This window comes from Pteropus medius, unplaced genomic scaffold (assembly GCF_902729225.1).
Source record: "Pteropus medius unplaced genomic scaffold, Ma_sr-lr_union100, whole genome shotgun sequence".
NCBI lineage: Eukaryota > Metazoa > Chordata > Mammalia > Chiroptera > Pteropodidae > Pteropus > Pteropus medius.
Genome location: NW_024352785.1, coordinates 18,891,360 through 18,915,128, shown reverse-complemented (window position 1 = coordinate 18,915,128; position 23,769 = coordinate 18,891,360). Strand labels below are relative to the sequence as shown.

Here is a 23,769-nt window from a genome sequence, read left to right as displayed (position 1 = left end):
AATGACAACACAGAATCCTAAAAGAGCCCGTGTGTGTGAGTATAAGGTGCTTTGCATGGCATTCCTTGTATTTTGCCCTTCCTGGAAAATCACATCACTTATGTGTATCAAATCAAAAACCTAACATCCATGGATATACAGACATTACCAAAAACAAAACTTGGTAACTGACCTTGCAGGCAGAGGCTATTATTTCGAATATTCTTTTTCCCCAAGATTTTCAAGAATCTTACAGGTCAAACCAGTCGTGATAAGAGAAGATCTGCCTGATTTTACAAGGTTACTTTTTAATTTGATTTACAACCACCCGAATAAATGTGGTTTTAAATTCTTTTTATTTTTCATTTTTAACCTTTAAACTAACCTCGAGATAAAGTAAATTGTAAGAGCATAAATCCCAGCTGGTGATTCATATCCTGCTGAATGACAAATTGATGTCTCCCAATTGAATTAACTGTAGAGATCTTTTTTTTTTTTTTTTAAAAGCCTCCTACACTGTGAGAGTTTACTCACAGGATGTACTGTGGAAAACTCCCTGAAATGTCTACAAATATCATCAATATTTAAATGCACAAACTCCTCCATAGTATTTTTGAGGGGAATTTTCTTTCTTTTGCTTCCTTCTTTCTTTCTTTCTTCTCTTTCCCTATTTCTTCTCCCTCCTACCCACCTTTGTTTTTCTTTTATCCCCCTTTTTATGAAAGAAAAGGAAAGAAAAAGATGCTAACACTAACTGAGCGCCTACTCTGATGACAAGTTCTCCATGTATTATTCAGCAATCATAAGGATTCCTTCCCTTGGCTTAATCTGAAAAATCCTGTCATGTTTCCAGTGAACTCATTTTTAATAGAGATTTGTTTTTTAAAGCCACAAAGGTAATTTATTAAGTGCAATGATTTAAGATGTTGAAGTCCTCTGACGAATTTAACATGTCCAATCATATCTAAAAAGGTGCTCCACCAGTGTCTTACAAAGCATGCTTTGTTTTTAATATTAAAATGCACAGACACACAAATACATACACACACACACACACACAAATACATGTTTTCTTTTCATTGCATAATTTGCGTGCAAAGTTTTATTGGTTGTTTCTCTCTTTACCAAAATGGCTTCTAAGATGCATTTAGGGGAGCTGATTTTCTCCCAGGTGGCTCCACACCCTCGTGTTTGACAGGTCTCTCCCATGGTCTTCTACGGATAATAACTCATCCTCATTGGGCTATTTGCTCACAAAAATAAGAGGGAGGCACCATTTGATCCTCATTTTATGACGAGGAAACTGAGGCATCCAAAGCTCAGGTAGAGTGCAGTCCATAACTGATTGAAAATCCATATCTTTTCCCAATCACACTTTAGCCCGTGCCGGGGTGGGGGGCTCTGGGAGGCTGGCCAACTGCCTCAGACGCAGCTGCCAGTGCATTCCCACATGTTCCAGGAGCCCTGTCTACAGAAGGAAATGATGGTAGCAATAATCTCACCGCTTATACAGAACTTGCTCTCTCCGCTTTTACTCGTTAGCTCATTTCACAGATAAGGAGACTGAGGTCATGTCACTGAGGTCTAGGTGGTTCACGCAAACACTGATCAAGAAAGTTTCTTCCAGGGCACCACATGACAGGTTAGGAATCTCCAAGAGGGAGCTACAGCGTGCTAAATTTCCTAAGTGCGTTTGGCCACAGGACCTTTTATGTGAATCGAAGCATGGGGTTACTGCTCTGCCAGAAGCCTGGGCAGTACTGGTCTTGGCAATTTGATTTTAACAGTTTTTCCAGAGTATGCATGTGAATTAGTTATCAGGCTTTTTTTGGTAAAAGCTTTCCCTAAAAGCAGCAAATCTGAATGGTGTGAGGAATGTCCCACCTGAAAGGTGGTAACCCTGCTGAAGGGCAGAAAGGGGAGTGGGAGGGGAGGAGGTGAAGATGGTGGCGCACTTGTGATTTAACTTCTCCCAGTCTCGCGTTTCTAATCTGCAAAATGGGTATGATAACATCTGCCTTGCAGTGTTATAAGGATTGGAGAGGAGAATAGTGTTTGATATGGGGGATGTGCGTGATCAAAGGCAGCTGCCATTTATTATCTTGTTACCTCTTATAACTAGCAGTCTCACTTTGGCCAAGTTTTAAAAAATCAGTGTAGCCCCGTTTCTTCCTCTGTAAATTAGTTTAACGGTCTTAGGAAGAGGAACGGGAAGAAATGATCTTCTTCCTAAGACCATTAAGCTAATTTAAACCTAGCCCAGTGTCAGGCACTCTGTGGCTTCTCGACATGTGATGTTCACTTGTCCAGCGGGCCCTGCCCTCACGCTGGGAGTGGCCCTTTAACCCGCTCACCTTGGTCCTGAAGGAGATGCACAGAGTCCAAGGGCAAGAAGGACTCGCCCTTCTGAATCCTTCTTTTACCTTCTATTTGGGCTAATTCCTTTCTCCTGGGTTCACTAAGCTCATCCATCAAGCCTCACAGAGTCTGGTGAGGAGCCAGTGGTTTAATTTCCATTTTTAGAGTATATAGCACAAAGCACATTGTGATTGAAGACCTCGCTGACACCACTCAGAAATGCACGGCAGCTAATGCACTCACACAGCCCCTGATGCACTCGCTCCCACAGCCTGAATTTTGTGACCTCTCGCCAGGTGCTAATTATAGCTGACCTACCATTGGGTGTGCCTGCCTGAGGGAGGCAGAGTCCTTATAATTCTATTCAGTACAGAGTACCTGTCAGCACTCAGCAGCATCGAATAGTTCTATGGCGAATGCTCACTTTATTATTAATTATTATTATTATTATTATATTATTATTTTGCCAAAGCACAAGACTATGGTTTAGAGAAAACATCAGGATGAGAAACAATGAGCCCCATTTTGCTTGTATAAATTCGAGCAAGGTCTTGGCACAGGGGTCAGCCTCCTGACACAAGGCTGGTGAAAACTGGACCACAGGCAGGCAGCTTCTTCATGACATTTTGTTTCTGTGCAGTCCCATGCAAGTCATGTAAACCAAATATCTGAGCAGTTTTTCTTTCTAAACTTTCAATAGATCAAGTTATGTCTAGGTGTTTATAGAGGCACCTATATGTTACAGTGTAGAGTGGTGAATTTTATCTTGCAGTTTTGCTGTCCAGGGGGTGGGATGGGGGGTACATTCTGCCCATATGAACCATTTTAATTTGTTGCAGGGTCTGAAATAAAAACATATGCGAAGTTCATAGAAGGTTTTACACATTACCTGGTACATGGTAAGAGCCAGATAAGTGGTAGCAAAGACCACATAGTCATGTGGTTTTGTAAAAAACATATGTTCCTTTTATCTCCAACTTATTAGGTTTCTGAATTAAAAGAAAACCCTGAAAACCCTACAAAGTCAAAGTTAGCTTATTCCTTTAACTCGAGTGTAGAGAGGGGGTTAATAAGGACGGGTAGTGAGGAAACTTACTGCAAACCATTTCCATGAGACATTTTACGTGCAACTGGTGCCCTCTAGCGACGGGGGTAGAGTCTCCGGCCATGTATTGTCTCGTTTTTCAAGCTAAAGAAATCCACAATTCCTAATTATCCTACCCCAGATTTACAGGGCGGGAAGAGAAAATAGAGAAGCTGGAATGCAAGAAGGTGCTTTGGAGTGCCTTTATAACGCAGAAGGCAAATCCCAGCAAGTATCCTTGGGTTTATAAAATAAGGGTCTTAAATGGCTTGGAGGTTTCACATTTCTCCCAGAGATGAGGACACTCTTCTGCCAGGTATCTCTGGGAACGTTTCTAGTGTGGGAACTGAGTTTTTCCAGGCTGCCTCAAATAATTCAGATGTGCTCCAAAAATGGCACAATTCCTCTTGGCTCTGAGAGAATATGGAATGATGAGGCAGAACTCAAACGTTCCATAATCTCTAGCCAGAATAGAACATGGCCCTCTTGTGGGCTGAAATCCCTTCAACTCAGCAAAGGACCAAAGATATCACTCACCTAAGCATCCTATGCACACACCCACTGTCCAAAGCCTTTCTTCCCATGAAAACAGCTCCTCAGTCTGTAAGACCATCTTCGCTGATGGTACCCACTTAGTCTCCAAGACAAAGACACCATTCATGATTCTGAGCAGGCATCATCACCTAACTATAGGACATCTTCTATTCATCTGTCCTGGACACTGCTGCCTTAATCCAGGCCTTGATCATTTCCCACTGAGACTATTTTCCTGTCTTCCAAGTTTGGGGTTCCTCTTTCCTGCTAATTCATCTTTTACACTGCTATTAGCTGTTTTTCTAAAATACACTTTTTATTTGGTGATTTTATGGAAAAATGCAGTAACATGAAATGACCCTAACCCACTTCTTCAGCCTACGCTATTTCCCACATGCTCATCTTCCTGTGCTCACACATGCTTTGCCCTCTATTGGAATGTTGCAGACCCCTGGCCAGCCCTTTGGACCTGCAAATGTCATCTCCTCTACGAAGCATCCCCAACATCCTAATAGCTCCCACCCATAATCCCACATTATCTGCTTCAACAGCAGTGCGGGCATAGGAGTTTTACTATCACTTGCTTATGCATTTGTCTCCGCTTTGATCTCCTCCAGAGCAAAACTCCAGGCTTATTCTTTCTTTTAAAAATTACTTCCTTTATTAGTATTATAAATTACTACTCACAAAAATACTAAAACTAGAGCAATATAACTGAATGCTTTTTGATTTTTTGAGATGTTGCTGATATACAATATATTAGTTTCCAGTGTATGACATAATTTAATAGTTGTTTATATTGCAAAATGATCCCCACAATAAATCTAGTGAACATTCATCACCATATATAGTTGTTTTTTTCTTGTGATGAGGACTTTCAAGATCTCTCTTAGCAATTCTCATATACAATACAGTATTATGGACTGTAATCACTATGCTGTACATTACATCTCCATGACTTATTTATTTTATAACTGGACGTTTGTATCTTTTGACCACCTTCGCCGATTTCATTAACCCCCAACCCCATGCCCTGATTCTGGCAACCACCAATCTGTTTTCTGTATCTATGACCTCAACTGGGGTTTTTTTTTTCTTTAAATTTCCACATATAAGTGAGATCATATGTTGTTTGTCTTTCTCTGACTTATTTCATTTAGTATAACCATATACCCCAGAGTTGCTTGGCATGTAGCAGCACACACACACACAAAGATGATAGATAGATTTTTATATAATTTTAAAGAAGATCTTCATTTTATACCTCAGCAATAAAAATAAAAGCATGAAATTCAGCACCTGACAGGATAGGGTTTGAGCCTTCCTGCCACCTCTTACTAGCTATGTGACCTTAGACAAGTAATTAACCTTTTGAACCTTAGTTTTTCATTGTAAAATGGGAATAATAGTACCTTCTATGCAAAGTGAAGACTAAAGTAATATATGTGGTGTGCCTAAGAGTACCTGGAACTAAGCATTCACTGAATGGAGTTTTATCTATCTATCCATTTGATATATAATACACACATGGATATGATTAAGTAGATTTGATCTTCCAGTGATAGTGAAAACTCAGAAAATCTAGTTAATTGTCTCTTGATGTCATGTTGAATATACCTATACTTTCCACCCTAATTCTGGGCACATTTTCACTTTCCTTTGGCATTGACTGATTTTTTTTAAAAAAAGCTTCTTCAAGGGGCAATTATTACCTCATGGAAATATTTTCTACCATTCCTTAGTTTCACACTAAGAAGCAGGGAGAAGTGTGTTTTTACTACTAGGCAATTTAATCATTTTCCTCGCTCTCACCTCCTATATATCCACTGGGGCCAAGTCAGCTGAAAAAATAGTAAAATCATATAAGCAGACCTCAACTTCATCATCTTGTCTCAGAAACTCCTGCTGGCAGCACACATTTTATATATCCGAAGTGAGGTGTTTGAAGGAGACAGATGGACTCCAGCTCCCCCTAATTTAACGCTCTCCTTTATCATAGCATTAGATTTGTAATACATCGTCTGTGTAGCTAGGCTGGCCGTCTCACCGTCTTGAGGCTGAGCACAGGGGGTCTGGGAAGGAGACCTTAGTTGCCAAGTCCCTGCTGAGAAGACTACTTGCCTACACCCTTTGAAAGCATTTAACATAGGCAAAGAAACAGGGGAAAAAGACCTGGCTTGCCAACAAACCATTACGCAAATCTGAAAACGAGGTATTAAGTTTTACTCTGTAAGTGTTCTTTCCATGACAAGCCCTGTTAATTGGCGCTTCAGCTTCAAAACTATTTCATATTTTGTTGCAGAAGAGACTTAAGGATCTAATTAGCTGTTTGTTAGAAGCACATGAATTTTTCCTCTACCCATTGTTTTCACGTTAAATAAGTGATAAGGAGTAAAGTTAGAGGAAGAGTTTTAGGCTATTGTACCAGGTCCTCATTTTTCACAGTGTTGGGATTTATCCTGGGCATACCAACTCTGCAAAGCCTGAGAAAAACTCATCTTTATACTATTTGGGGTAACGCATGGGTAAAAGAGCTCAATAATAGGAAAATAAAAGAGAATAATAGATAATCTACACGACAGACTCAGTCACCTGCCTCTGCACTGGGCCCTCAGATGGGTTCATTCATACGGACCCTTGAAGAACTGTTTCTCAGTTTGCTATCTAGCCTTGCGGTTTCTCGCGGACAAGCCCTGCTGGCTTTCAAAGCCAGATGCTTTATGAGCTCTTCTCTCATGGGCAGGTCTCAAAAGTTGAGGTGCCAGATATGGGGTTCATATCCTTAGCTCCTCAAGGAGCTCGGGGTTGTGAGTTCCCTCTCAATTGTGTGGGTTTTAATGGCGAGGTTATATCTCAGCCTCTTCTACCGGCCTCAGTGTGGGTTTTTTCTTATTTGTCTATATGTAGGAGTCACTTGGCTAGTTTTGGGGTTTTTTTTTCCAGAGGAAATTACTCCATATTTAGTTGTAGCCTGGATGTGTCTGTGTGCGGAGGTGAGTTCAGGATCTTCCTGTATCACCATCTTGAACTGGAACCCCATTTTTTTCCAATTATAGTTAACATACATTATTATATTAGTTTCAGGTATACAACATAGTAATTAGACATCTATATAACTTATGAAGTGATCGCCCCAATAAGTCTTGTACCCGTCTGACACCAGACATAGTACACTATGACTGACTAAATTCCCTATGCCGTATTTTATCCTGTGACTATTTTTATAACTGAAAATTTGTACTTTTTAATACCTTCCCCTTTTTCACCCATCCCCCAGCCTCTTCCCATTTGGCAACCATCAGTGTGTTCTCTGTATCTATGCATCTGTTTGTGTTTTGTTCTGTTTTTTAGATTCCACATATAAGTGAAATCATATGGTATTTGCCATTCTCTGACTTAATTCATTTAGCATAATACCCTAGGTTCATCCATGTTGTCACAAATGGTAAGGTTTCCTTCTTTTTTTAGTAATATTCAATTGTATATGTACCACATCTTTATCCATTTGTCTATCGATAGCCACTTAGATTGTTTCCATAGCTTGGCTATTGTAAATAATGCTGTAGTAAACATAGGGGTACATATATCTTTTCAAATTAGTATGTTGGATTTTTTTGGATAAATACCCAGAAGTGGAATTGCTGGGTCATATGGTAGTTATAATTTTAATGTTTTGAGGAATCTCCATACTATTCCCATAGTGTCTACACCAATTCACAATCCCACCAACAGTACACCAGGGGTCCCTTTTCTCTACATTCTCCAGAATTTGTTTTGGGCTGTCCTTTTAATGTTAATCATTCTAACAGGGATGCGGTTATATCTTATCGTGGTTTTGATTTACGTTTCGCTAATGATAGTGATCTCAAGCATCTTTTCATATACCTGTTCCCCATTTGTATGTCTTCTTTGACAGAATGTCTCTTCAGGTTCTTTGCCCATTTTTAATTGTATTATCTTTTTTCCCTATTGAGTAGTATGTTCTTTATATATTTGGATATCAACCCCTTATCAGACATGTGGTTTGCAATTTTTTTTCCCAATCAGCAGGTTCTTTTTATTTTGTTGTTTCTTTTGCTGTCCAGAAGATTTTAGTTTGATGTAGTTTCCCTTATTTTTAAATTTTATTGTTTGTGCTTTTAGGTGTCATCGCCAAGACCCACGTCGAGGAGCTTTTCTCTTATGTTTTCTTCTAGGAGATTTATGATCAGGTCTTACATATAGTTTTAATTTATTTCAAGTTAATTTTTGTGAGTGGTGTAAGATAGGGGTCTTGTTTCATTCATTACATGTGGATATCCAATTTTCTCAGCACCACCAACTGAAGAAACTGTCTTTTCTCCACGGAATATTCTTGGCGCCCTTGTCCAATATTAATTGACTGTATATGCATGGGTCTATTTCTGGCTTCTTGATTCAGTTGCATTGGTCTACGTCTGTTTTTATGCCAATACCATCTGATTTCATTACTATAGCTTTATAATATACCTTGAAATCAGAACGAGAGATGCCCCCTGCTTTGTTCTTCTTTCTAAGGATTGCTTTGGCTATTTGAGGTCTTTTATGGTTCTGTACAAATTTGAGGATTGTTTTCTCTTCTTCTAAAAAAATGCCCTTGGAATCTTCATAGGCACTGCATTGACTCTATAGATGGCTTTTGGTAGTACTATTTACTATTTTGGTAGTAATATTTAAACTATTAATTCTTCTAATGTGTGAACATAGGATACTTATCATTTATTTGTGTGTTCTTCAGTTTCTTTAATCAATGTCTTGTCATTTTCAGAAAAGAGAAGTTTAACCTCCTTGGTTAAACTTATTCCTAGATATTTACTGCGTTTGATGCTATCATAAATAGCAATGTTTTCTTTAGTTCTTTTTCAGGGAATTCATTGTTAGTGTACAGAAATACTACTAATTTTTGTATGTTAATTTTGTATCCTGCATCTTTACTGAATTTTTTTTATTAGATCCGACAGTTTTTGGTGTAGTCTTTAAATTTTTTCTATATGTAAAATCATGTCATCTGCAAATAGAGACAATTTTACTTCTTCCTTTCCAATTCTAATATTTTTCTAATATTTCTCTCTTCCCCTCTCCCTCCCTCCTTCCCTTTCCTTCCTTCCTTCCTTCCTTCCTTCCTTCCTTCCTTCCTTCCTTCCCTTCCTTCCTTCCCTTCCTTCCTTCCTTCCTTCCCTTCCTTCCTTCCTTCCTTCCTTCCTTCCTTCCCTTCCTTCCTTCCTTCCTTCCTTCTTCCTTCCTTCCTTCCTTCCTTCCTTCCTTCCTTCCTTCTTTTGACTGATTGCTCTATGCTGAGTAACAGTGGTAGGAGTGGACACCCTTGTCTTATTCTTGATTTTAGAGGAAAAGCTTTCAATCTTTATATATAACCTTTATTATGTTTAGGTACATTCCTCTATACCTAATTTGTTCAGAGTTTTTATCCTAAATTGAAGCTGAATTTTCTCAACTGCTTTTTCTATGTCTATTGAGAAAATCAATATATTTTTCTTTTCACTCTATTAATGTGATTTATCACATTGATTTGCGTAGGTAGAATCATCCTTTTGTTTCAGAAATAAGTCCTATTTGATCATGGTGAACGATCTTTTTAATGTGCTGCCGAATTCTGCTTGCTATTTTCTGAGAGTTTTTGCATCTATATTCATCAAGGATATTGGCCTATAGTTTTCTTTTCTGGTAGTATCTTTTTCTAGCTTTGGTATCAGGGTTATGCTGTCCTTGTAAAATGAGTTTAGGGGTGTTCGGTCCTCTTTGATTTTTTGAACGAGTTCAAGAAGGACTGGTATTAATTCCTCTAATTCCTTACTGATACTCTATGCGAATGATCTACCCATTGTTGAGAGTGGAGTATTAAAGTTCCTAATTATTATATTTATGTTTATTTCTTCTTTTAGCTCTATCAGTTTTTGCTTTATATATTTAGGTACATAAATATTTATATATCTTCTTGGTGAATTGACCCTATTGTATAATTTTCTGTCCGTTATTATAGTCTTTGTTTAAAGTCTATTTTGTCTGCTACCCTGCCTTTTTTGTTGTTGTTGTTACCGTTTTCTTGAAATCTTTTTTCATCCCTTTTCTCTATTTGTGTGTTTAAAACTATAGTGAGTCTCTAGTAAGTGGCATATTATTGGGTCTTTTTTTTTTTTTTTTTTTAGCAGTTCATCCATTCCGTCTGGCTATTTTGTAGATCCATTATTCCTTGTTTCTTATCCTGCTGTCTTTTTCTGTGTTTTGATGTCTTTCGGTATCAGTATGCATTGACCTCTTTTTCAGGTTCTTTTGTGTAATTACTACAGGTTTTTCCCTTGTGGTTACCATGAAGCTTACATAAAATATCTTGAGGTTATAATACTCCATTTTAAACTGATAACAACTTAACTTCAATTGCACTCCTAAACTTTAAACTTATACTTTGCCTCTCACATTTTAGGTTATTCATATCACAGCTTACATATTTGTTAAATATATGGTAACTAATAAGATTATTGTAGATATTATTTCACTACATTTTAAATCTTTTAAACTAGAGTTGTAAGTGCATTATGGACCATTACAATATTATAGAATCTAATTTTGTATATTTACTATTACCAGTGAGTTTTATACTACTTTCTATGTTTTTATGATAATTAGCGTCCTTTTACTACCACCCAAAGAACTCCTTTTAGCATTTCTCATAAGGCAGGTCTAGTGGTGACAAACTCCCACAGCTTTTGTTTGTTCAGGAAAGTCTAGCCCTCCTTCATTTCTTAAAGACAGCTTTGCCGGGTATGGAATTCCTGATTGAGTATTTTTCTTTCAATATTTTGAATATATCATCCCATTCTATCCTAGCCTGAAACATTTTTGTGTAGAAAACATCAAGTCTTATGGAGATTCCTTTGTATGTAACTTTTTAATCTTGCTGCTTTCAAAATTATTTCTTAGCCTTTGATTTTTCACAATTTAATGATAATGTGTCTCAGTATATCCCTATTTAGCTCAATCTATTTGGAGTCTATTGGCCTCATGAAGAGTGATCTGGGAAGTTTTCAGCCATTATTTTAAATACTCTTTCCGTCCCTTTTTTCTTTCTGGAATTTCCACAATGCATATATTATTTCTTTTGACAGTGTCCTGTTATTTTCATAGGCTTTCTTCATTCTTTCTCATTACATTTTCCCCTTTTTGTTCCTCTGACTGCATAATTTCAAATGTGCTCTCTTTTAGGTCACTATTTCTTCTGCATTGTCAAGTCTGCTTTAGAATCTATTGAACTTTTCAGTTTACTCATTATAATATTTTTCAGCTCTAGGAATTTTTTTTTTTTTTGGATGGTTTCTATTACTTAGTTGAATTTCTTGTTTTGTTCATGCATTGTTTCTCTAATTCATTTAGTTGCCTGAGTGTTCTCATGGTTCACTTAATATCTTTGAGGATTATTCTGAATTTTTGACATTTCACAGATCTCCATTTCTTTAGGGTCAGTTATTAAAGCTTTAATGTTTCTCTTGGTGTCATGTTACCTGATTTTTTATAAATCTTAGTTCCTTATGTTGGTATTTGTGCATTTGCATAATTTCCTCTTCCAGACTTCATAGGTTTCCTTTGGCAGAGTTCTTCACCAGTAAGGTCAGTTTGGGTTTCTGGGTGTGTCTGCTGGTAACATCCTTGGTGTGGTAGGGCTTGCTATCAGGGCCTATTTATGAGTCAGTCTACTGCTTGAGCTCTGAGCTAAGTGGCAGGAGAAATGCTGCTGAGAACCATTGGATAAGACTACTGGTTCTCTGCCCAAGCAAGTTTGCCTGGGTTCTCCAGTCAGAATTACTAGATGGTCGGGACTGGATACTATACTCAGCAGTAGATGGGTCTATGAATTAGCTTCTCTGCCCTGGTGTGATAGCAGTTTGGGACCCAAGGCATGTACAGCTTGTTGACTGGGTGTGTGCACTAATCAGACAAGGTTGTGCATTAAATTCCCTGGCCAGACAAGGAAGGTTACCAGTTTTGTTCTGCAGATGGAGAAAGCTACTGGCTGTGCTCTCTGTTTGAGTTCTAGGTAAGTAGAACTGTTGGATGTGCCTCACAGATTCACATGTGCTCTGGTTAAGTTCCTTGGTTGGGCAGGCTGAAAGCTGTAGTCAGCAATCAGTGGAGTTGCAAATTAGTTTCCCTGTCCAGGCAGTGGGAGAACCAGCTCCACAGCCAGTAAGGGTCTTTATTTATGGTCTGGACTCAAGCTGACCCGCAACTCAAGTTCCCTGACCAAACAGGGCTCCTGGCTTTGCAGACTTACTAACTCTTGCCTGCTGATCTCTCTGCTCAAGAATTGATGAGAGACTTAGCTTTCCAAAAGTCCAGCAGGCTTTCTGGTAGGGCAGGGAGCTTCACTCAGTGGTAGGTGGGAATATTCTCAGTTCCCCTCAGGGGAGGGCCTGCTCAGAGCAGTCTCTCAGGTTTTTCCCAGTCAGGCTTTCTGGTGGGAAAGGGTTGAAAGCTACATAGGCTTTCTGGTGGAAAGTGGGCCAGGCTATGAATTAGCTTCCCTGTCTTGGTGGAGGCGGGTAACTCTATACACCCAGCACTGGCTTTGTTCTGTGCGTTAATAGTACTGCATTCCATACTCTGTTCAAGCATTGCCATACTACACAGCTCCAGGTATTCTTACCTGCCTTTATGTTCAGATGGAGCAAGGAGTTACACTTAGCAGTGGCCTGTGCTATGACTCAGCTACCCTGCCTGGGTAGGAGCTGACTGGGCTCCAGGGCTGGTGAAGCTCTTTGGAGTTCCAATTCAGGTCATACCTGCACCCCCCAAGTACCCTTGGGAATTCCACATCACTAACTTGGTTCTGCAGACAAGCAAAGTCACTGGTTTGGATTACTACTTGAGTGCTGCAGGTAGGAATCCATTATGCCAAGATCCGAGTGGTGTTGGTTGTTACAAGTCCATGCCCACTTCTCTGTCACAATCAGATTCCCAGTGGTTAAGCCTTGCAGATTCCTCTGCAATCTCCATGAAGCAAGACTGGATTGGGCGCTCCTAAGTGACCCATAACACTGGGGGACCTATGGGCTCAGGATACCTGATGGCATACTGCTGTTCTGGACTAGGGGAGGGGCCATGCGGTCAACCTACCCATCTAATTTGACCTGTCTAGGTCTCTGGTGCAGGAGGGTACTTCAGCCTCACCATGTTCTTGAATTCTCTCAGTGGTGTCTTGTCACTGAATACTTCTTGTGCAGAGGAACAAAGTCAGGAATGACCTATGTCACCATCTTGGTGACATCGCTCTCTAAACTATCTTAGGACATGCAGAAAGAATCAGGAACTGTATTACAACAGTGGTTCTTAAAGTGTGTTTCCTCACAATGAAGCAGCCTCATGTTTAAATAATATCTTAAAAGGTATGTGGTCAGTACCTTGCTTGAAGACTAATTGAACAATTTGGACATTTCTGGCTTTAATCCTAAAAATGATACTCAAAAGTAAACCTAGCTTATGGTTTCTCAAGTTTGGGAGAATAATCAAATATCACTAATGTATTCTCATACCAGCAGCAAAACCCAAAACAACACTTTCAAACTAAAATGAAAAATATGGAGCAAAAATAGTTTTCCTTAAATATATTATAAAATTAAAAGAATACTAGGGCAAAGTCCTCATGCTATTATTTGAATTAAGTTAAATTCAGCAAACATTTATAGGATTAATTATGCACCCATAACTTCCTAAAGCAAATATTTTGGGTGTTTGGGAAGAGAACGGTTTAATATTACATTGCTGGACTTCTCTCTCAAACTCAGTTGTTGTGATGATACTGGATAAGTAGCTTAAATTGCTTCAGTTACCTCACCTGTAAAAGTAAATTCCTACTCCAATGCCTAACCAACAAAGGTAGTTATCATATACATTTTAGCTCTTAACTGCTTCAAATTCTTAACATGTTCATCTTAAGGATAATTTAAAAGATTTTCTTCATCTGTGAATTTTTTATATTGCCTTGCCAATTTTGTCTTTCCAAAACTTTTTCTCCTCTAGTTAATTCTGGAACAAAGTATAATTTAACAGTGCCTTTCTTGAGCCCTCAACTGGAATTTTTCTAGTCTACTGAAAACGCTAGTTGTCTTTTGGCAAACAAACCAACCCCCCAAATCAATATTTCATTGCCTTTTGTCATGTACCCCTTCCCATGCCAAATCGAAACAAAAATCTGGAATTATAGGCTCAGAATAGCAAATGTATTAACAAATAAATTTTCATTTTCCTAAAGACAACACCGGTGGAGGTCAAGGATAAATTAAACTCAGCACTAAGAGGTCTCCTCATGAATATAGGCCTTAACTTCTTGCCTAATACCTCTATCTCCAGTGTTCTCTGATCTTGAAGTTAGCAACTCTGATAGAATTGAATGTTATAGTTCCCATTTGAAAGGTCGTGTTTGAAGTTTTGAAGTTTTTGGTCCATAAGAATTCTTGGTAGCCAATAGCCAGTTTAGGCAAAAAAGGGAATACGGGTCTTTCTAATATTAATATGAATTAGCATTTAAAAAATCACTATACACCTCTGGGAAATAAGTTGAGGTATTATTTATTTATAACATATTTACATACTTACAAAATTGGTTTTATCCAATACATCATCCTGCATAGTATCTTAAAAATGAACACCAACCATATTCTGGGAGTAAAAATCCAATTTCCAATTTCTTAATAATTTATACATAACATCTTTTACAACATAGAATATTATCAGTTTGGCTTCACAGAACACAAATTACTGTTATGAATTTTTTTTATAGCCAAGGAACAAAGTAAATCTAACAATATATTAATTTAATTGACCCTGAGTATAACACTAATTTGCATAATTTTTGAATAGATGTACATAATACACATCTGTACTCTTATCTACTTACTATCATACTACCATTTTGTCTATATTCATTCATCACAATTTTTCTACCTCATTAATCCTTGAGAGAGAAGAACGAAGAATGGGGAGGTAAGAGACTGGGAATTGAGAACTGCTAGTATTGCCTGAAGCTTTCTGATTCCTGAAGTCTGTGGCACAGTTCTAGGTCCAGGGTTACCTGACAAACTTAAAAGGAGGACCCTGAACTGAGGTTGATGTTAAATTACTCTTCCTGTTCTCTTTCGCACTATTTAAACAAAGACATGTACAAACTTCTAAAATTCAGTAAGTAGTTCCTGGAGCATTTCAGAAGGAAGAAAAAAATTGCAAACATGACCAAAACAACACAGAAGTGAAGCACTGTGTTGAAGACAGGTTTTTCTAAGAAGCTTGGGGGAGAAAAAAAGCAACTCTCACTAAAAATGCTAATGTGGGAATTATAAGGAAATGAGCAGAAAGGGAAAAGAACAAGGGGCAGTTAGATGAGTGGTAAAGGAAACCATGGTCTTAGTCTGATGATCAGCAACTTATGCCAAAATACCAACACTAGAGGACTGCCTGGCTAATGCTGCTGTGCTGAGATGATGAGTTATTTTTCTTGCCCCTTATACCAAACAGAAATCTAGGAATGAGAAAATAAACAAGACGCTGGGAAAGCTGAGCATGTGGAGTCAGTCATGCTCTGATGCCTTTCAAAGATAACTCTGGGCCAAAAAAAGAATGGGAGAGGCCAGAACCAGATCATGTATTTATCTTTTCCTTTTGCCCTTCCTCCTCCTCCTCACCTACTCACACTAAGCCAAAGAGCAGAAGGTTTACCAAATTACCAGGTGCAGGAAAACTATTTGGCTTCAACCAAGCCATAGAATAACTCTGCCACGGCTATTTAAGGATTCCAGGAAAATCGTCGCCTAATGAGCTTTCAGTGTTTGTGATTCTATGAAAACAATCCTCAAAAACATTAAATAAGATATTTGAGACTTGGTAAAATAAAAAGAAAATGAAAACTTAGACTTTTTTTAGGATCTGTAGAATTTCTCTATAACAGGACGGAAAGTAGCAAAAATATTTTAAGTATGTGAATGCTTTTTCCTTCATCCCTAATTATGATCAGTCATCAGGCCATCTCATGATAAAATACTGCTAGAAAAGGGTAGCTTTTGAAATCAGAGGATAAACACAAATGGGAGAGAAAGGCTTCTGTTTTTCATGAAAGATGGAGAAAACAGATGAACTGTTCTATAAAGAGCAATAAAGAAGGGAAAAAAGTATTCTGTCCCTATTACGCCACAACTGGTTACATCTCTTTTCTTTCTTCTCACTTGTAATGACATAGAAGTCTGAATTTCACTGAACAATCATTATACAGTGCTTGGAAATTAACATGTACCGTAGTTGCAAAATTAATACTTATTCATCTTATCTCTGGGTAAAAAACAGCAAAAATCAAATAAGTATTTGAAATAAACCATGTAATGACAGTGCAGGATAAGAGTTCAATACCCTTTATAAGATTGTACTAATTCTTTTACACCTAAAGAACTGCATAGAAGAGTAAATAAAAGTCAAATTACATTTATATAAGAAACTATCAAAAGTTATTTGAAGTTGCATATAGAGTTCAAAAGTATAAGACAAACTATTTAATTTTGATTTATATAAATCCAAAAATGGTAAAATATATTATTTGGAAGAAAAAGCCTTTACTAAATACCAACATAATGGATTAAATAAACCATACTGAATATAAAAAGTTTCTTTGAAAACTTCCATACGAAGTAAAGGCAGAATGGCACAAAGTTAGAAAAGTAGTGTTTAAGACAAACTTAGTAAGAACTAACCCTAATTAAAATAAGAGGCATACAATCCCATAAACAAAGTAATTACCTCTCAAAAATTTCTCTATTACAGTGGGAAAATGAGCGGAAGCAGAAATAATGGGTGTTGTCAGTTTAGTGGGAAGTACTGAACAGCATTATCCAAAATGCCCCAAATGCTTCCAACTGAGAATATGCTTGAATCATTTGCCCCTTAGTTGTCATACAGCAATGAAAAAATAAAACATAGTGTTCAGAGTATAAATCTGTTAAACGCCAAAACCTATTTAAAAGAAAAAAAGAAAAAAATTTGAATTATTCAGACTGTGTGTGTACATAACCAAAAAGAAAGGGATCAATTCTATTGATGCTATTATTTTGGCCCATGTTAAATGCACCATCTCCCTACGAGTAGGTGTAAATTGTTGAGCACACAGCTCAGCATCAGACCTGAGATCATGTGCACACATAGAAAGCTTCAAAGACTGACAGGGAAGAGATTAATTATGAGTTAAAAGAAACAATGCTTCTAAAGAATATGCAATAAACATGTTCTTTAATTAACTGTATCTTCTTAAAAAACAAAATAATAAAGTACATATCATTAAGTTAAATGTCTTAACACATGAATCTCTACCTTATAAATTTGGTGTATCAAATTGTTCTATAAAAATATTTACATATTTTCTTTTTTGAGAACTATGGTACATGAAATTATATAATCATAAAAAGGATCTGTTTCTTTGCATCTACTGGCATGACACCATGCCTTTCTAGGGGAAAAAAACTGCAGCCTACAGGAAAATTATCAAAACTGCTGGATCATGAAGCTATCTAATTTAAGAAGATATAATCTCTTCTTTACCACCAGGCTCAAAGTGAGGAATTCTCAGTATCTTCGGTAAGTCTTCTCTCACATGGTCCTGGGTGGTAGGCGCTGTTTATACATGCCCGCCATCGCTTTGGCTGCACTGTAGATCATCTGTCGACGTGACATGCCAGTGAAAGTTAAGTGCCAGTCAGTCCGGCTGACATTTAGTAAACTCTTTTCCAGGACTTCGCCCACTGTCACCAAAAGGCCTGACCACCTCAGATTGTAGTCCTGGGGAGTTAGACTTTGAGCCTATCGAAAAATGAAATTGATATTATTTATACAACATTAAAAATATCATTAGAAATAGCTACAAGTGACATTTCAAAATCTCTGAGGTTACTTTTAATATAGAGTATGACAAACTCTGAGAAACAGCTAATGCTGCCAACTGTATAAAGTTACAAGGCTATGAAAGAATCAATACAATATTGCATATATTTGATTGAAATGTCCACATTAAGCTCATTTTGTTCCAATATAAGTCTTAAATCTAACAGCTCAGAGTCAGAGGGGTTAACTTCTATTTCTACATTCAGCGTCACTTCAGGTTAGTAATAAAATTAGTGCTAAAATAGAAATATCATCTATATCTTTTTACAGTCATAAAATTCCTACAAGGAGGAAACTGCATATTAAAGGTTCATCCTACTCAGAAAATAGTGCAATTAATTTGTAGAGAAGTGTCCCCAGAAAGTTCTTTTTCATGTGACTATGTTAATACATATGAAATAATATTCCATCCAGGACAGCATCAGCCCTAGTTACATCATTTATACCTGACCCAAACTATATCTGCTCCCACTCAAATCATTTATTCACCTACACAGGAATAAGAGAAGAATAAACTCATTGCTTGATAATCAAGAATGATGTAGTTTTTCTGTTTTAGGGTGTTAGCTATAGTCCAGAGAAATATATCCACATGTAGAATGGATCTAGACAGTAATTCTCAAATGTGCTCCATAATACAATTGCCTGAGATGTTTTTTTAAAACAAAACCAGTTTTTTATATCCCACCTAAGACCACTGACTTAGACACTCGATAGTAGGTTCCAAGAGAAAGGGTACAATAGTTACAGAACAACTCCCAAGTAAATTTGTGCAAAGAGCTGAGCAGCTGGGAGCCTGCTCTGAATTCTCTTCCACAATGGACACTGCACTATCAGTATTTCACTATATTTCAGAGAAGAGAAGTGACAGATTAATCACCAAAGTCCTCGAAGACTTCAGTAGAACTGTGCTTCTCAAATACGACATGTGCACAAAGCAACTGAGGATCTTGTGAAGCTGCAGCTCCTGGTTCAGTAGCTCTGGGTAAGGGCCAAAGAGCTTTTTTTAACAAGTTCCCAGTAAGACTTACGATACTAGGCCTAAGGAGGACACTTTTGAGAAACAAAATATTTGGTATCAGCAAAAAATCCAGGAATAGGTGGGTTTTTAATGGGGAGGATCATTTATACTTAAGCATATATTTAACAAGCATTAATTATGTGAATTTTTTTTCCAGATTTTCACAAATACACATGCTGGTTATAATTCCCTAAAGGGATGATTTCTATTCTCTTAAATAGAAAATTCTAACAATTAGGAAGCATAGAAACATCTCGAGATGGATAAAGAAAGGAGAGCTGAACAATAGGGATAAAAGGTATGTATCTCAATACATACATTTTTGTATCTTAATTTTGAACCTCATGACAAAAAAAAAATGAAACAATGACAACAGGAAAAAAAGGCAAAGTAAAAAGCAAAGGACACTGACATCATTTGAATACCTCTCTTCAGAGTTAACTACATTAACAGTTTGTTGTATATCTTTACAGGCCTTTTGTTTCTATTCATTTATATACACTTTAAAGTGTGTGTGTGTGTGTGTGTGTGTGTGTGTGTGTACACACGTATATATATGGATCATACTAGATGTAATTTATTAGTAGTATGATGTTTCAACATTAGCATATATAGCTTTATTTTATTAGTATATCTATAGTTTTGATGCTTTGTTCTTAGAGCATTTTATCTATTTCTTTCCAATATACATTTCTAAAAATAAAAACTATCTTTTTGCAATGGTCAGACATCTGTGCAAACACAAAGTTCGCAAAGGTGTCAGCAAACTTTTTCTGAAAAGGGCCAAACAGTAAATACTCCAGGATTTGTGGGCCAGTCTCTACTGCAAATATTCAGTTTTGCTACTATATTACCAAAGCAGCCATAAACAATATATAAATAATCAGGCAGGGGTGTGTTCTAATAAAACCTCTTTACAAAAATAGGTAGGTATGCTATATTTGGCTGCAGGTAATTTTTTGGCTGACCTCTAATTTTGAGCAATGTTAAGGAGTGACAGTGATAAAAGCATCTTTATAATTACAAGGTTTCTAATGTTTTATTATTAAGTCTGATATTTGCTTTGATTTTCTAGTGCACACATACCCTAATCCTAAAGCTAAGTGTTATCAGTATAGTTGCTATATCTAGCAAATGTATTTCAACTCATTGAAATCCTTTTTCTCCTTTAATTTGTTCAATGTGTTGAATTACATAAACTGATTTGCTATTGTTTAAACCATTTGGCCATTCTTGGGACAAATCCTTCTTGGGACAAATCCTTCTTGGTCAGGATATGGTGCTGACTTATAAGAAGAAATATATATTTGGTCTTCAAACCCTTGGAATTTCCTAAGTGATAAGAGCTATCTATAAAGGGTCTTTTTGTTGTTAATGAGGTTCCTTTTGGAAAGCCCTCAGGTTACCTAAGGATGGGGGGCGGGGGGAACGGGGGACGGACCAACCCTGAGTGAGAGGGTTGAAACTTTCAGTACCACTCCCCCCTCGACTCTGGGGAGGGGCAGGGAGTTGATGGTTGAATCAATGCCCAATGATTTAATCAATCATGCTTATGTAATGAAGCCTCCAAAAAAACCTAAAAGGAGAGGGTTTAGAGAGCTTCAAGACTGGTGAATACATGGAGATGCTGGGGGAGTAGTGCCCTCACAGAGGACATGCAAGCTCCAAGCCCTTTTCCCAAACCTTGCCAAGCTATGCCTCTCTTCCATCTGGCTGTTGCTAAGTTATATCCTTTTATAATGAACCAGTCATCTAGTGAATAAATGGGTTTCCTGAGAAGGAGGGAGTGTGGAAATGTGGAACTCCCAATCTCTAGCCAGTTTATCAGAATCACAAGTAACTACCTGGGTTTGCAAATGGCACCTGAAGTCTCAGCGCTAGTCTTGTAGAGACTGAGCCTCTTATCCTGTGGGGTCTGATGGTATCACCAGGTAGACAGTATCAGAATTGAGCTGAACTGCGGAACACCCAGCTGATGTCTAGAATCACTTGGTGATATTGAAAAACCCCTCCCACACATTGCAATTGGGTCCAAAGCCTAAATAAATAGCTGGTGTCTAAGTTGTATTTGCTAGACCAGCCCTGGCTCACAAAAACATGTGGTTTGCAAAGAGAAACAATGAAAGTGTGGCCAAAGAGGAACCACTGATTCATGGGTGACCATGTGGTCACCTGTGGTACAGAACAGTTGTGCTGCGACCAGTTACTAAAGGTTAAAATTACCAATGGAATTTAGAGATGGAGCCATATCCATCTCTAGAGAATTGGTTCACTGGTTGCATAAGGAAATGCAAACTAAAAAATAAAATAATCAATCTTTGGTTATTGTTACCTATAATAATAGCTAAACTAAATGGAAACAAGAATGCTGGGTTGGGCCCTGATACTAGACTAAACTCAGATTTCAGACTGAGCTTTGGCCATTAACCTCAAAGCCACTTCCTAAGATAAAAATTATATAGAAGTAACATTACCCTTTAAGATCTCTGGTCGCTAAGAAAGTAGTCAATATGGAGCGAGGACAAAACTAGGAAACTACTGAAACAGGGGGTGTTTCGTTTTGTGGGTTGGTATCAGCTTCCTGAGTAACCTTTACTAAAATGGTTATGAAAGTGACTAATTTGGGAGGAATGTGTTTGGTTTTAAATGCTGCAGAGTAGAACATGTTTGGGTTGATAGAGGACCCACAGCTCACTACAGAACAATCACAGATGACCACATGCAATACAAACACGCAAGTATTCTGAAGTGAACAGTGAGTCTGGTAAACTGGATAAAGCCACTGTAAGGTCTATTTACCCCAAGAAGAGGACTGTCCATCAGCCCCAATAAATGCCAAGTAGAATACCCCAAGTGAAGCAGCTCATATACTTCGTATGCAAGCCATGTGGGACTGGCTTTATGATGATCGAGACAGTCACCTGCTGAATATTGCCTGTTAACCAGGCCACGGTAAACATGATGGTTAAGGGGGCACCTTTTATGTGGGCACTTCATATAACCTTATTGTTGCAAAACTGAAAAAACAGGAAGCGTTATACAATTTGGATCTCAGCTTTCTTCACAGGTCTTATACATCTTTATAAAAACATTAGGTTAATTAACAAGAGAATGTGAAGAGGAAAGGGGACGATCAAGGGAATCTTCCTTACAAGGTGGAAATTCTTAAACAGTAACTAAGAAATAAGGTGAATAAAGCAAATTTTGATAGTAATAAAAGAGGAAACAAAGGGGAGAGTCACAGGACTCATCCCAGCAGGATGGAAATGTTTAGATGGTTGTTAAGAAATGGGATAAATAAAACAGAATTAATGGGGTTAGAGCAAAGGTTTAATACAGCACTTCCAAAGGTTGGGTGGGCCAGATGGACCCTTGTTGGCCTCCCAACATTAGAGGGCCCCAAACAAGTTTGCTTTATTTCCTGTTTGGAAATAGAAGGAGATTATAATGAGGAATCTGACCAGCAATCTCTTGAGGCAGTGGTTAGGCAGATTAAACAAGATAAAGATGGACCAAAGGGTCAAGGTCCCTTGGCTCAACTCCTTGCTGGGGACACAAAGCCCTCTGCCACAATAGTGGGTAAAATGGTCAGGGGATGGAGAAGTTTCTGGGACTCCTTGATATGAGAGTCCCCTGAGCTATGGTACCAAAGTCTATTGGTAAAGCCCTGACTAGTGCTGCAATTAGATTGAAAGAACATTAATGGAATGGTTGATAGGATTATGAAAGCCGAATGTTAAAGCAGGTAAAGAAGTTGAGTCTCCTTTACCTGGACGTTTTATGGGAATACTATGTCTGCTAGGGAATACCTCCCCTATCTAGTATTATAAAACCAAACCCTGTTGAAGTCCTAATGGAGACTATGGTTAGGAACATAAAATTGATAGAATTACCATAAAAGTTTGCAAGAGAATTGGTATGCTTGAATGAGCTTTCTATGAAATGGCTGTGTTTCTTTTACTTGACTGTATTTTGTGGATGGACACTGTATGTCACTTGAGAATGTTTCCTCTACCTAATACTGTAAAACAGAAGGCATGTAAATCTACCCTTCGAGTGCTGTTAATTAGACATGCTACATGGGAATCAGTAAGACTCTCTGAACCCACATAGCGTATTATAGAAGCTGGAATGCCGGTAGGGACAGAATCTCTGTGTCATAGCCTTATGTGGAACTTAGACTGGGGCTTATGAAAAAAAAATCTGTGAGTGCCTCCCAGATTCTGGACTAGAGAATTTCCATTTGAGGAGCATTTACTACCCTGGCATTGGACATTATTAATTAAAGCTATTTCTATGAATGAAAGACATAAAGTGATCTTGAAACATGAAATACACCCCTAATGTCTAAGATGATGTTGAAAACACACCCTAACGGAGATGGTGGCACCCAGAAGACTTGCACAGTAACACAGGATCATGCTGCCCACGGAATGCAAGGAGGGCACACAAGCAGGGAGTCTCTTTTCTTCTAGAACCAACTCTAGACACACCTAAGGAGCTGCTCAAGCTGACTGCCACATGGCCAGTGCCCTATGAACAGCTCTCGACTGAACAACAAAGAGTTGCTGGGTTTTTGGATGGCAGTTCTAAGGGGGATGGACAACATCCCATTTGGAAGGCTCTGTTCTGACTGCAGAAGGTGAAAACAAATCAGCTGGGTGGGCTGAAGTGTATGCTGTTTTCCCAGCAGTGATGGGAGAACTGAACAGCGGTAAGATCTCCAATGTTTTGGTTTTTACTACTCACGGGCAGTGGCCAATGGTCAGGCAGCAGGATAATGGGAACCTGGCCTATTAAAGGGATGCCCCCAATGGGCTGAGGGAAAGGTACTTGCTAGACTAGTATTGCT

General features: G+C 38.1%; 1 protein-coding gene across 1 annotated transcript in view; it reads right to left on the bottom strand.

The window, feature by feature from the left end:
- Positions 1-14,535: 14,535 nt before the first annotated feature.
- The window catches only part of PRRC1 (proline rich coiled-coil 1), a 35,894-nt gene continuing 26,660 nt past the window's right edge, over positions 14,536-23,769 (bottom strand). The window contains exon 9 of the mRNA XM_039848600.1: positions 14,536-17,815. Coding sequence (XP_039704534.1) covers positions 17,606-17,815 — 210 coding nt within the window. The 3' untranslated portion in view covers positions 14,536-17,605. The remainder of the gene's footprint in view (positions 17,816-23,769) is intronic.